Raw genomic sequence first — 13,588 nt, forward strand, 5'->3', positions numbered from 1 at the left:
ACCACAGGTTGAAAACCATTCATCTAGGAAGTTCTGAGTTAAAAGGTGTACTGCTGATTCTCATGCTCAATAGCTACTGATGCCCCTTTCCTCCAAGGTGTCCAGTCCCTTTCTGAATCTGGTAAACTATCAGCTTCCACAATATCTGGTGACAATGAGTTCCACATTTAATGCCGGTGTACCAGGAATGTTATAAAAGCACCTCTGTTTGTGCAGCACTGGGAAGCTTTGGAACCAGGCAGTACAAAACAGGGTTTATGCAGAAACAGCACAGGAGCTGGCTGTTCCTATTAAAATCATCACTAAAGGCAGCTCTGCTGACACTGAAAATGGTATCCCCAGCAAGCAACGAGCCAGTTCCTGCTTGCTAAAGCCTGTGCTCCAGCTTGGCTGCTTGCCCTTGCTTGCACAATTTTCCAAGTCATTTCAGAGCTGAGATTCTGTAGCCTGTTGCTGGGGGACAGGTGACTTCAGTCCCTCTTGGACCTGCACTGCTGCTGCCCAACTGGGGCTCAGGTGTCTGTGCCAGTGAGGGAGGGATGAATAGAGGAGGGAGATCCCATGATCACTCAGCCTCTTGTGGGCTAAGATTAAGTGCAGTCATAGGGTGAGGTCTGCAGGCAGGCTGACCGCCATAGGCAATGCGTAAATGCAGGCACAACTCTGTGCTGCTGCTGCAACGGGGGCCACAACTCCACACCACTGCCCCACTACTGCCAGGCGTTGGGTCCAGCCGAGCTGCAGCCCCAAACCCTGCTGTTGGCACAGAAATCTGGTGGGATACGTGCTCTCCCATGCCCATTTACCTCCTTGAGTAAGTGGCACCTTGCCAGTGCTGACCCATGTGAGGTTACCCAAATGTGGGAAACTTGACTGCACAATCTTGTGGCAATGGGGGGCCATGTTCTTGCTTACCCTGCGGCTTGCTCCTCAGCTTGCTGGCTAGGCCGAGGGGTGAGACCAGGGGGCATCTGAACCCCAAGGCCTCTGGGCCTGGGTCCTGCAGGCATAGGATGCCTGCTGCAGGTCTGGGGAGTATGCAGAGCCCCAGACTGAGGGGTCTGGCAGGGCGGACCCTTGCCTGCAGTAGAGCTGCATGGGCTTGAAGGATGGAGCAGTCCTCAGTCCAGGTCTGGCACCTGACTACTGGGCTTTGCCCAAAACAATCTGGAGCAGATTTGCCCTTGACACTGTTGCACAAGTTGCTAGTTTCGTGCCCCTGGAGACTAATCCAATTTACCTCAAGGAGAGAGTCATACACTCAGGCTGGGTCCAACTCCATTTTATTGTTTGCGCAAACAGATCGACAGTGGAGCTCAATGCTCAAAGCAAAGTCGACCCCAAGCCGTGCCCGAGGTTTCATTTTTATAGCTAACCTGAACAAAAGATTCCAACGTGATTGGTTATATTTTTCTGCAAAGTTTAGTACACGCATAGTCCTAAAACGGAACTGCGGCAAAAAGACCTGCCGCATGCGCAGTCCCGACCTGTGTGCCCCTTAGTAACCTTGTGTTTTGGTGTAACTCTAGGATAATAAGCGAGTATGATGATTACAAAATTTAGGTGTTCTAACAAGAAGCTTTGAACCTTATCACAAAGTGAGCGTTGCCTGGACTGTTTCTTATTATGACACTGCTTATCTACTGCAGGAGGAGAAAAAGAAAAAGCAGCCCCCACACAAGGCCGTAAGGCCTTGTGCAGCTTGCATAAGAGATCGTGAGACATTTTTACCACAACACCAAATAAATACCTAGAAAAGACCAGGGATGCCAGGGCCCGGCTGCAGCAATGGGGGGTGGGCAGCCTGTGGGGGCAGCGTTGCCAGGTCTTAAATATGAAATTATCATATTGGAAGCTCAAAATGGTTGTATTTGCTGAACAACGATTGCACATGGAACAATATACAAATAAGTATGCGAATAAGCCTCTTATTTACTTTATATTGCTCACCGTAAATTCGCTCATGAGTGAGCGAGAACCGGGCCTCAAAGTTGAAGTATTTCTTTATTTCCAGGCAAGCAGCCATGAGACGGCGGGGGCAGCAAACGCAGGAGTCGGTTAACACTCCCTGAGAGCGACGTGGGTTTTGTCGTGGGAGAAAACTCCCTGGTGTTCGTTGTCTAGCAGGCTTAGAGACCAGACAAACACGGGTGAAGGGGTAACTGCAGTTTATTTACTCGAGTAAAGACCATAAAACAGCAAAGAGGTAAAATGGCCACGACTTAAGGGTGAGGCTGTCTTATATACATTTTCTAACAAAGAAACTACAAGGTTATTGAATATGCAATACTTATGGTAATCATCTCCTTACATGGTGCATTACAAATCTCAGTACTTTTCCAGAGGAAAAAGTTAGTGTTATCTTACACATTCCAATCTGTTTTCCTGTGCTCCGCTGTACCATCTTCTTCCCTCTGGGCCCCCCTTATCTTATCTCACTCCTAGCTGCAGCTGGTACCCAGTACACAGACTTAATTTCTGCTTTTTCTAACAAAATGGTTAAGGCACTTGACATAAGAAAATGGCTGGCTTAGAGATCATTCTGTCTTGTGGTCAGCAACATTGCTGCAGGTCATGCCTAGTGTTTAGCTACAAAGCTAATACTATTTAATAATCTAAATTATAGTTAACAGTATACTACAGAAAACTATTTTATTTCAGGGTAAAGACAAACTTGCCCATCACAGTTTTGCATCTGCCGCGTCCATTCGCTGCCTCAGAAATGATCCCACATTTCGAACACTTTTACTATTACTGAGCGTCCATCGTGCAAGGGTCGAAACGATCCTAGAGAGATGGTAACTGCAGCGTTGGCAATTCTCATGATTTTGGGCGTTGTTCTTAAAGTCTATGGTTCGGAAACGTGAAAATATTAGCTCTTTCTTTTATATATATTTATATACGTAAGAGCGTGTGTGTGTATGTATGTGTGTGTATGCGTGTGTATATATGTGTATATGTACGTGTGTATATGTATATATGTGTGTGTAATGTGTAAAGTATACACATTTATACACATGTATATTTATGTACATAAATATCTATGCAAGAAACGGCGGCGGTTTTCACACCCCCACAGCGCAGGCGTCAACAACAACACCCAACCCCATCGCCAATCAGCAACACTAATAGTGCCGTTGCCCTGACAACACCGCGCCAGCCCCGCCCCGTCCCGCCCACGCACTAGCCAGGCCCCGAGGTACACGGGCTCTGCTCCATTCGCTCTCATTCCCGCCCCCTCCGCTCCACCCGCGCTCCCCATTGGTCGTCTCTCCTCCCCTCCCCTCACCAGTCTACCTCTATTGGCCAGCATTCACAGGCCAGCCCCGCTGATTGGCTATGCCTGGAAGCGTTCCTTCCCCCCTCTGACACGAGCGCGTCCCGCGGGACCGGGTAGCGCGATGGGGCGATGCGGTGACGCGGGCGCGGCGCGCGCTGCCATTGGCGGGCGCGGCACACGAGGCGATGTGGCGCGCGCTGCGCGGGGCTATCGCTCGCGTTGCTGCTGCTAGTGCTGCGGGCGGTGGCTGCGGCCTCCCGCGCGCCTCTGCTCTCCTCCGCCACCGCCACCGCTGCTCGGCCCCACGCCTGCCGCCGCCGCCGGAAAGGTAGGGTCTGCGCCGGGGGATGTTGGGGGCGGGGAGGCTGGACACGCGTGACCGCGGGAGCCGTCTCGTCTGCCCGCAAGGAAACGGCAGAGTTTGCACCTCCCAGGCTCGAGCGGCCCTTGGGCGATGCCGGCTCCCGGTGCTGTAGCCAGTTGCGGCGCAGGGAGAGCACCAGCAGGAAGACCAAGAGGAGAGAGACGCGCTTGTGACCGTGCCAGTAGAGGCCTCTGGCTCCTCGGCAAGAACAGAAGCTAAACAGGCTCGACAGCCTCCTCGCAGTGGCCGGGCTTTGCACGCGAGTCTCACAACAGCAGATGTTTTAAGCGCTCCAGATCAAGGAGACGGGCAGTTTTCTGAGAAACAGAGTTTTAATTTAAAATAGGCGTCCTCGTTCTCTAGTCCACGCGGGAGCCGAAGGGAAGGGCAGACCATACCGCGTCGAAAGTGCAGAGCGATCTCGGGCCGATGGAAATGCTCGTTTATTAGAGAATTCCTTTTCAGCGAGTTGCGCGACGGGGGGATGAGCGCGTGGGGCGAGCGGCGCTGGTGTCATTTGAAATGCCTGGCTCCCAGAATTACTTTGTGCGCTCTTTGGTAACTGAATAATCACTCGTCCTAGCTGAGCCAAAATGCGAGTCAGGACTTGGTACTTGTCAAAGGCAGAGTTGATTCAGTGGGTGTATCTAGGGGAGAAAGATGATCACGTTCCTGAGGACTAATGCTGCAAATTGATGACCTGTATTTACCATAGCCCCTCTGCACAATCTGCACATCTTTCTAGTTCTCTCCTATCTGACTGATGAAATCTCAAGGTCTTGATCCTGCAAGTATTTACAGGCTCCTCCGCTGTGTAATTTGTATCCGGGAGCCAGAACATAACTACTGGTTCCCACAGTTAATCCGCCAAGGTTCCTGCTAGTAGCATGTGTGGTCTTTGCAGTAGTTTGTCTGAAACTGAGGCATGGTCATGGGGGCTTAAGCTGCACTCATAAGGGAAAGCGTGACCCCACAGTTCGGGAGTGCACACGCTATAAAATCTTGTATTAGACTTTCTTTCCTAGAGAATCTCCACAGGCTCCAGTTGTGTCCTATTGTTGTCTGCAAGCCTGAGGACTGCTGTGTAGGAGATGGTGCTCTTTCCAGAAGAGAGTGAGTGGAGTCCTAGTGAGAAATGTATTACATCTGTATTTATAGAGTGAATATTACATATCCTGGCCTGGATTTTAGCCTGACACATCCTATCTATGAAAATCCAACCTATTACAGGAATAACAGCCAAAATGAATCGTTTATTCTTCCATTAAATGCTACTGATGGATCCTTTCCACAAACTCACTTAAAAAAAACAACCAACCTTTTTCCCGCTCTCCTTTTTAATAACCGTGGCACACATGAATCCAGAAAAAACGAAGTTTCTTCTCTCTCTGTTGATGTGAAGCAACTCTTCTTATATTAGCTGCCTTTATCATTTTCTTCATTCCAAAAAAAACGAAACAACTAGGGATTGCGTCTCCTCTAAATATGCGTTATTACAAATTTAACTCGCTTTGTAAAATGAGCTGTGCCCCCTGTGGAAATACCCTGCCATGTAAGGTTTTATAACTTAAGTTTAAAAATTTGCAGGGCATTGAACTTGCTCAGTAACAATTTTCACTTTCCCATCAGTGTTTTCAGTCGTAGTACCGGAACAATGCCTGAAGTAAACACAGACAGTCTTGATGAGCAGCAGGTGCAGCTGTTGGCTGAGATGTGCATTCTTATTGATGAAAATGACAACAAGATTGGTGCAGACACTAAGAAAAATTGCCATCTGAATGAAAACATTGAAAAAGGTAGTTTCAAATGTCTTTCTTAAATTAATATCAGTGATTGTAATTTATATTGCGAGGCTTCTGACAATCTAACATATCCCCTCTCAAGTCTCTTCTTTAGTAATTGTCAGCTGGAAGCATAATAATGTGATTGAATTTTATTTCATTTTTGGTAGAGCCAATTAATGACACTTCATAGCAGAATTAGTAAACTCCATTTATCTTCTAGCAGTTACTAGGAACATTTTTTATTAAGGGAAAGGAAGAACAAGCCCATCAGTTCATGTGAAAGTTCTTATCTACTTCATTTCTTTATTTTGTTTCTATCACTGGGATCTGAGGACCGTCCAGAGTTGGTCTGGGATTTGAACAGCCTGTCCAGAACTATGAAAGGCTGAGCCTGGCCAGGAACAGGACTTAGTAGGCCCTAGGGATGGGCACTCAGCAAGTTATACTCCAGAGTAAATGATAGGGATTTATAGTATGTCAGTTGCTCTGTAGTAAGTGCCCGTGTACATGCCCTTCTTTGCAGTAAAGGGGCAGCAATATGCCCATACCCCTCACACCCAAGCCACAGCTGCCTGCAGCCCTTCACTCCTGACCCACAGTACCCTACATCCTGCCAGGGCATGTGGGGATCCCTCCCTCCCTGGGATCCAGACCCCCCACATACCCACAGCTCCCCTACAAACACATACCCCATACCCACCCCCAACCATACAAAGTGCCTGCATAATTTTGCATAACTGAATTTTTAGTTGTGGGATTAAAATCGTGATTGTGACTAACTTTTTTTTAATCGTAACTAATCACGATCAGGATTTTTTAATAGTTTGACAGTCCTAATTTTCAGTGAGCATGTGATATACCTACTTTCATTTACTTCACAGTAGGGTATGTGCATGCATACATGCCTATGGTCTGAAAGACTTGAGGGGACATCAGACTGAACAGGGGTTTAACTATGCTCAGTGAAAAATTCAGAGCAGATTTTTAGGATATTGTGGAAAAGCTGATGCTAAGGCGTTCAAAAATGTTATTACCAGTTTCTTTTAAAAAGTTTTTCAGCGTGTGTGTGATTCATAGTTAGTAGGGTCGGAAACGACCTAAGCAGATCATCTAGTCTGACACCCTGCCATGGGCAGGAAAGGATGCTGGAGTCAAATGACCCCAGCTAGGTGGCTGTCTAGCCTCCTTTTGAAGACCCCCAGGGTAGGGGCGAGCACCACTTCCCTTGGAAGTTGGTTCCAGCTCCTAGACACCCTGACAGTGAAGTGTCTCCTGTTATCTAGCTTGAACATCGTGCGTCTGTTCAGGTCCCATAAACATAGCCCTTGTATTGCACTGTTGCATGAATCCTTTATTTTGGAGACTCACTTATATTACGTCTATCTTTAGGATTATTGCACCGTGCTTTCAGTGTTTTCCTGTTCAATACAGAAGACAAACTGCTGCTGCAGCAGAGATCAGATGCTAAAATTACCTTTCCAGGTAAGTATGTAAACATTTCTTGCAAATGAAAGAGTTGTATTGTCTCCGTTTCATTTTCTTATATAGTTTCTTTATACAAACTATAGGATACTCTTTCGCTGACAGAAGAAAGTTACTTAATTTTAGGCATGTGCTTCTCTAATAGATGGAGAGAGAAGTGATTAGCTGTGAAAGCCTGAAGTGAGGAAGAAAATAGGGTACAGTGGCTGGTGGCACCTTAAAGACTGATTGGATCAGAGAAACATGAGTTTTAGTAAACAACAACCTACTTTGTTGCAGGCTCTGGAAAAAGGGAAATATATGTGAACATAAATTAGAGGCTTAGAAAACTTGTCCCTTGCTTGTTTATACTTGCTTATGAAAGTATAAGGTGTATGTGTTACAGCTTTCAGTGGACAGGGGATTCAAAACAAGGTGAAAGGAGGTTACGTAAGTCCATACAAATTGAGCTTAGTCCTTTTGGATTGCCCTTGGAAAGGGATAGTTGAAATAACTCAGGGTGAAGTGGAGCAGAGGAATGTTTTGGGGAGGCAATCAGAGGCTTGTAAGTTTGAAAACCAGTGCCTCTGATTTCTCCTTAACATCTTTAGTATTTAGTTACACCAATTGGTATTACTTAACTGGAGTACATAATCAGCTGTGAAGAAGTGTATTCTCTAGCATCTGTTGCTTATTAAATTGCCAGTAACTGCTCTGGGAATAGCCCACAAGCTATATATAGCATGGTGTTCGTTCCTTGGCTGACTTGGCAACAATAGATGCCCTATGCTGTTCTACAGAAGGTAAGAAGACAGTCATAGGCAGTCACATTAAAATACGTCCATTAGAAATATTATCAGGGGAAGAACATCTCTGCCAAGTTCTTTTTTAATTACATTTTGAAAAAGTCCAAAACTTTTTTGGAGAAGCCTTGGCGTTCTACATTCTGGTTTTTGCAACATTATTCTTTTCTGAAAACTTATTCCTTGCAGATTGTTTTACCAATACTTGTTGCAGTCATCCGCTAAGTACTCCACTAGAATTAGAAGAAGGTGATGCTATTGGTGTACGAAGAGCAGCGCAGAGACGATTAAAAGCAGAACTGGGAATTCCCATGGAACAGGTAATGGAGAGGATCTTGGTACCATTTGGCTAAGTTGTGAAAGGATAATCCAACAAATGCAGACCTGTTTATTTGCATTTTGCAAGCAGTAATTATCAGGGTGAGACATGTAGCATAACTTGCAAATTCAATTGTGTTCAAGATCCTAAAAATTTTGTCTGTTACCTCACAGCCTTTAAATAGTATTTGTCATCTTCAGTCTAAAAGAAGGCAGCTGAACAATTTGTATGAATAAGATGTCTCGTTCATTAGCTTTTGAAAATAAGCTACAATACTCCCAGACCTCAAATGTTAATTAGAGTGTCTTTTAACTAATTGGTTGGTGACTCTGGAGAAAGACTATCAAAAATTTTGTTCAAGTTGAATTTAAGTATATTGACCAGTTTTCTCTACTTCTTATTGCTGTCTTACTAATAATAATCTTGTATGCAGGTAACTCCAGAAGACATCTGCTACTTAACACGAATTCACTACAAGGCCAAGTCTGACGGAATCTGGGGAGAACATGAAATTGATTATATTTTGTTTGTGCAGAAAGATGTAACACTAAGTCCTGATCCTAATGAAATCAAAAGCCACTGTTATGTGACACAGAAAGAACTAAAACAACTCTTGAAAAAAGCATCAAGAAATGAAATTAAGATTACTCCATGGTTCAAATTAGTAGCAGAGACTTTTCTTTTTAGGTGGTGGGATAACTTGAAAACCCTTAATAGATTTGTTGATCACAAAAATATACACAGAATGTAAAAAAGCATAGGCACATAAGAAGAGGATACCACACTAGTTGGCTCTATGGTAACATTAATTCTTATAGCTAAGGACTGATAGATAGCACATCTGGGGCATCTTTTGTGGGAATTTACTGGGAATTTACTATGAAAGGGGACAGTTTCTGTTTTCTTTTGAAAAAGTGTAATGTTGGTGGGGAAATTGTTCTTCTGTGTAGCCTAAGGTAGAAGGACCTGCACCAACAATAGAAGCATAATTTAGTTTGAGTCTATTCAGTTATTGGTCTTTCTTTAAAAGTGAGTGTCAGCCGTTACATTTGTCCAAAAGTAACTGATCAATGTATGAGGCCCCTGGCAAGAGTTACAGTGCAATTAGCCTGTTAATTGCTGCTTAAATGGTAACTGGGCCACAAGTTCAAGGAATTGATGGCACCACAAAAAAGGAAACCACCAAAAAACTACATGTTTCTTGCATAATATTTTGGTGGCTTGTTTCCATCATGCCTTAAATTGAATGTGTGGCAGGATTAGAACTGCACCGAGGTCACCGACTGGCCTTGCGATGTTTCCCACTGGCCAACAATCCAGCTGATCCTTGGCAGGCTCCATAAAAATGGATTTTGGCTTCCTTGTTGATATTCAAGGGACTTATCAAGGGGAAAAAGTACTTGAAAATAAGCAGAATTCCATCTAATTCACAAAGTAAACTTTTCATAGTTTGTCTTAAAATTCTTATATAGACTGTATCTTGTTTCAGCTGTGTCCTATAAGAAGTTTCTATAAAGGAGTTACCAACCTCCTGTAGACAAAGGTTTATTCTCTATTTAAGATTTCCTGGATTGATTAATGCAAGCTTGAAATTCACAAGGACTAGTACTGCAGTCTCAATAAAAAAAAATCTACTTGCTACATGCTAAGTTCTAATACTGTTGTAAGAGGCATCATTTCTACTGCAACTGTGATGTACACAAGGAATGTACTGGGTTTTTAAATAACATTTTCCCCCTCTTTGGCTGGTTGATAACTAGTTTTCTAAATGTCAGCAGTATGTAACACCAGCTTTACTTTACGCTCCAATGTACTTGTGGACTAGATACTGGAAAATATCATTTCTGATTTGATGCATTAAATACTAAAACTTAAAATATCATATTTACATACCGCATCCACCTTTTTCCCCAAATTCAGCCTTCCAAAATTCAGGTACGTATCGTAAGCAAGGAAATTAATTGCAGCACAAAAATAAAAATTTAAGGACAGTATAACAGCTGTCAGCTGTTTCTCCCAGCCAAGGGGAAGGAAGGGGAGGAATGTGGTCTTCAGTTTGGGCAAGGTCCTTTGGGCAGATGTGATAACTTTTATTAGATCAACTAAATAGTTAGAAAGAAGTTCTTTGCAAGCTTTCAAGCACAAACACCCCTTTTCAGGCATTGGGAGACTGCTGCTATTATGAGTTCTCCAAGGTAGGAAGGAAACTAAAGTAAACAAGTAGTCTGTGAAGATGTAAATGAGTTGGAATACAAAGGGTAAAGATAAGAGGGGTATGGGAGGGAGACAAAAGTGGGAAGGAATGCCAGTGGTCAGCTAAAAGCAAATTACCTGGTGCATTTGTCTGGCAGGTTGCAATGTGTCATAAATCCAATATCAGTATTAACTTCATGATTTTTTGTATCCAATAGATTTATGGAGTGAAGTTCATAGGCTCATTTATGAAAGGTGTTTTGTCTTCAGCTCACAATTTTAACCCTCTCACAGCTGCTGCAAAATTTATTAACTTAGCTGCTGTGAAAGGGTTAAAGCAAGCTTTTAACTAGTCAGAATCCCTTCAAATCAGCTTTTGGCCCAACTCTGCATGTTTTGTTTTTCTTTATTCTGCCTTCTTAAAACTGTATGTCTTATTTAGGGGCATGTGGTATGTGAAAAAACATGGTAGCTGGCTTTTAAAAACATCTTCCTGTAAATATACTAGCACAATGTCTCTTCTTTTAAGCATGTATGTAAATGTAGATTTAAAAAATAAATGAATGAAACTAACATCTGAATTATTAAGCTAAAATAGTGATTTCCAACCTGGGGGTTGGGGCCACTGTGGGGTGCCATGAGATGTGAGGTGTTAAGATGGTGAGCAGATAGGGACAAGCTTGAGCCTGCACTTACCTGGACTATCCCCTGTCCCCACTACCAGGCCCTTCTTCAAGGAAGGTAAGCACTGTAATCTATAAATTACTTTTTGAACCAGTGCCATTCAATTTGCAGAAATTATAGAGTGGTCCTCAAGTCCAAAAAATGCTGAAGAAGCACTGAGCTAAAGCATTCTTGCTGCTAAAATATTTAAGTGCACAGAACACAAGTGTTGTTTAAATGCATACATGCATTTTCCCTAAAATGTGAATAGCTTATAAGGAATCTAAAGGGTACCCCTGAAAATTTCAAAAAAATATGTTGACTTCTTCAAAACTTTAACATAAAATGTGTGTTGGGATTTTGTTACTGCGTATTTGTAACTCATTGTCCAAGGACACAAGTTACTTGGCTGTGGAGAACTGTTAAAACTTAATTACAATTCCAAAATAAAAAACAACTTGAATTAACTTATTCCATTCAGTCTGAATTGTATCTGAAATGCCTAGATAAAGGTTACATCATCTTGAAACATAGGCCATTTTTCCTCCCATCAAATCACTGGATTTTTTATTTTTTTTTTTTTGAAGAAAGGGTAATTCTAGGATCTGAAGCTCTATGTAATAGCATGCTATGCCAGGTCTCTTGCATGAACTTTTAAATGGTTCTAAACACTCTCAATTTGGTTTCAAAGTAATTTCAGCCTGTTGTCTTATTTGTTCTTCTCCAGTTGTTTCTGAGACCTTGATGTAACTTAAACCTAGTGCTGCAGTTTACGAGTAACATATTTGATCCCTGCCTGCCCGTGTCTAACAAAAAAAAAGTGCATTGAATTAGAATGGTCAGAAGTCCTACAAGCCCGAATTAACAGCAGAACACTGCTTCCCCTCTCCCCGCCCATTTCTGCAATAAAGCTACTTTAATTTACTATGACCAAATCGAGAGCCACATTAGTCTGAAGTCAGGCATAAGGCAGGGTAGTGTCGAACCTTAAAGTAGAGTTTCTCAACAAGGTTGCCACAAGATCCTTTTAAGGTGCCATGGGATAATTAGCACTGGAAGATGTGTAAACACCTACACCTGATTCACAAGATAAACCCAGAGACTTCAAATAGGAATCCATAAAGTCAAAAACACTCTCTCTTTTTTGACTACAGGAAAATAAGAGCTGGCATTTGCTAAAGGGTGCCTTGAGTCTAAATGCCAGCCACTGCATTAAAGTAACTCATTCAGTCATAAATATACATTTCTCTCTCAAGAAATGGGTCTCTAAAGTGTTACTGTGCTCTTCCTTCTGCCTGACTTAGTAGAACTAAATTAACATTTAATGAAGTCCTGATTTTAAATAAAAGTGTGCCTTTTAAACTGGAGGAAAAAAGGAAGCTGTAGCCCTACCATGCTTCTCAAACCAAAATTCTAGAAGAGATCAGTAATGTAAAAATATTTCTAAATGCAATACAAATTAAAGGCTAAAGTCTTCTGGTAAGACTATAACATTTTATTGAAGTCAGCATAGTTATTAAAATAATTCCTAGTTCTTGATTTCTGTTCAGCACTTAAATAGTCATTTACTAAAACTAATGACAAATGCTCTTGAACAGAAGTGACACACTTCAACTGAAAATTATATAACCAAGTCTGAACGTCTGCCAGAACATTTGCAAAGATGAGCAATAATTTTAAATTAAAGAGCTGCTGTTTTAAAGAAAAGGTTACCTTGTGATTTTACAAAGCTCTTTTATTATTTTGTATACCTACAGAAAATATGTAATGTTGCATTGGCCTCTCATACGAATTTTGGAAGATATTTCAAGGCAATATTTAATATACAATCTTGCTACAGTTGAAAAGTACGGGATTCAAATGGACAAGCTTCACACGTAGTTTGTTCAGTACGTGGGTTTTGCAAGTGAAAGCTAAATGTTTTCTATACCCAAGAATGCAAACTAGGAGTAAACAGAAGAGAATGACTGAACCCAATGTTTGACTTGCAGGTATTTCTACAGAACTCAAATAAGATCAGTAACCAAAATTGTCCTGTTGACTGGTTTTCCCTGAAATAAAACAAAAGATGGACTACAGCACGTTTTGGTTTAACAGCAGTGCACCGTGTTTTTCAGAGTAAGTGGTTTGAGGAAAGAAAGATTCCCACTTGTCTTCCTGGAAGATCCCAGTTCAAATGAAGGATGAAAGGAAGCATTATCAATTACATAAGGACAGGAGTAATTTCTTTGGCTTAAGGACAGCCTCAGCATTTGATGATCACAAGTGCCAAACAAAAGTTTCAGCCTGAACAGCTTCTGCATCAATACCAGAAGCCCCCCACCCTCCTATTTTATGTTCTAACCTCTATCTTTAGTAAGAGGGAACCTAAGGGCTGAACAGAATTAGCTCCCTTTCCTCCCAGCTGACAGCTGTCTCAACACCATAACAAAGATCCACTTGGTAGTGTGAGTTACCTACACTTAATCTAAACTATGATCTTAACCGTCTGAAAAAGTTAAGCACAAGCTTCGCAACATGAAGGGCAATAGTTCTGCTTTAATTCTATTATTGCAAAATAAAGCACCTATTTTTTTCCCCAGCATCTCTGCTCGCTATGCAAAGGATTAAGTTAAATGCTCTTTAGAACGATGAATGGAACAAAAAGGTCATTCAAGGCTGAGAACAAACAAATGCAAAGCATATTTTTGTCTATTTTATAGGCCACATGCCATTTAAGAA

General features: G+C 42.4%; 1 protein-coding gene across 1 annotated transcript; it reads left to right on the forward strand.

Moving 5' to 3' along the window:
* The first annotated feature begins 3,438 nt into the window (after positions 1 to 3,438).
* IDI1 (isopentenyl-diphosphate delta isomerase 1) lies at positions 3,439 to 11,334 on the forward strand. Its single transcript, XM_014609044.3, has 5 exons — positions 3,439 to 3,608; positions 5,274 to 5,440; positions 6,818 to 6,910; positions 7,882 to 8,012; positions 8,445 to 11,334. The coding sequence occupies exons 1-5, from the start codon at positions 3,466 to 3,468 to the stop codon at positions 8,760 to 8,762; spliced, it is 852 nt and encodes a 283-aa protein (XP_014464530.3). The 5' UTR covers positions 3,439 to 3,465; the 3' UTR covers positions 8,763 to 11,334.
* Positions 11,335 to 13,588: the final 2,254 nt, after the last annotated feature.

This window comes from Alligator mississippiensis, chromosome 5, assembly GCF_030867095.1.
Source record: "Alligator mississippiensis isolate rAllMis1 chromosome 5, rAllMis1, whole genome shotgun sequence".
In the NCBI taxonomy this organism is placed as follows: domain Eukaryota; kingdom Metazoa; phylum Chordata; order Crocodylia; family Alligatoridae; genus Alligator; species Alligator mississippiensis.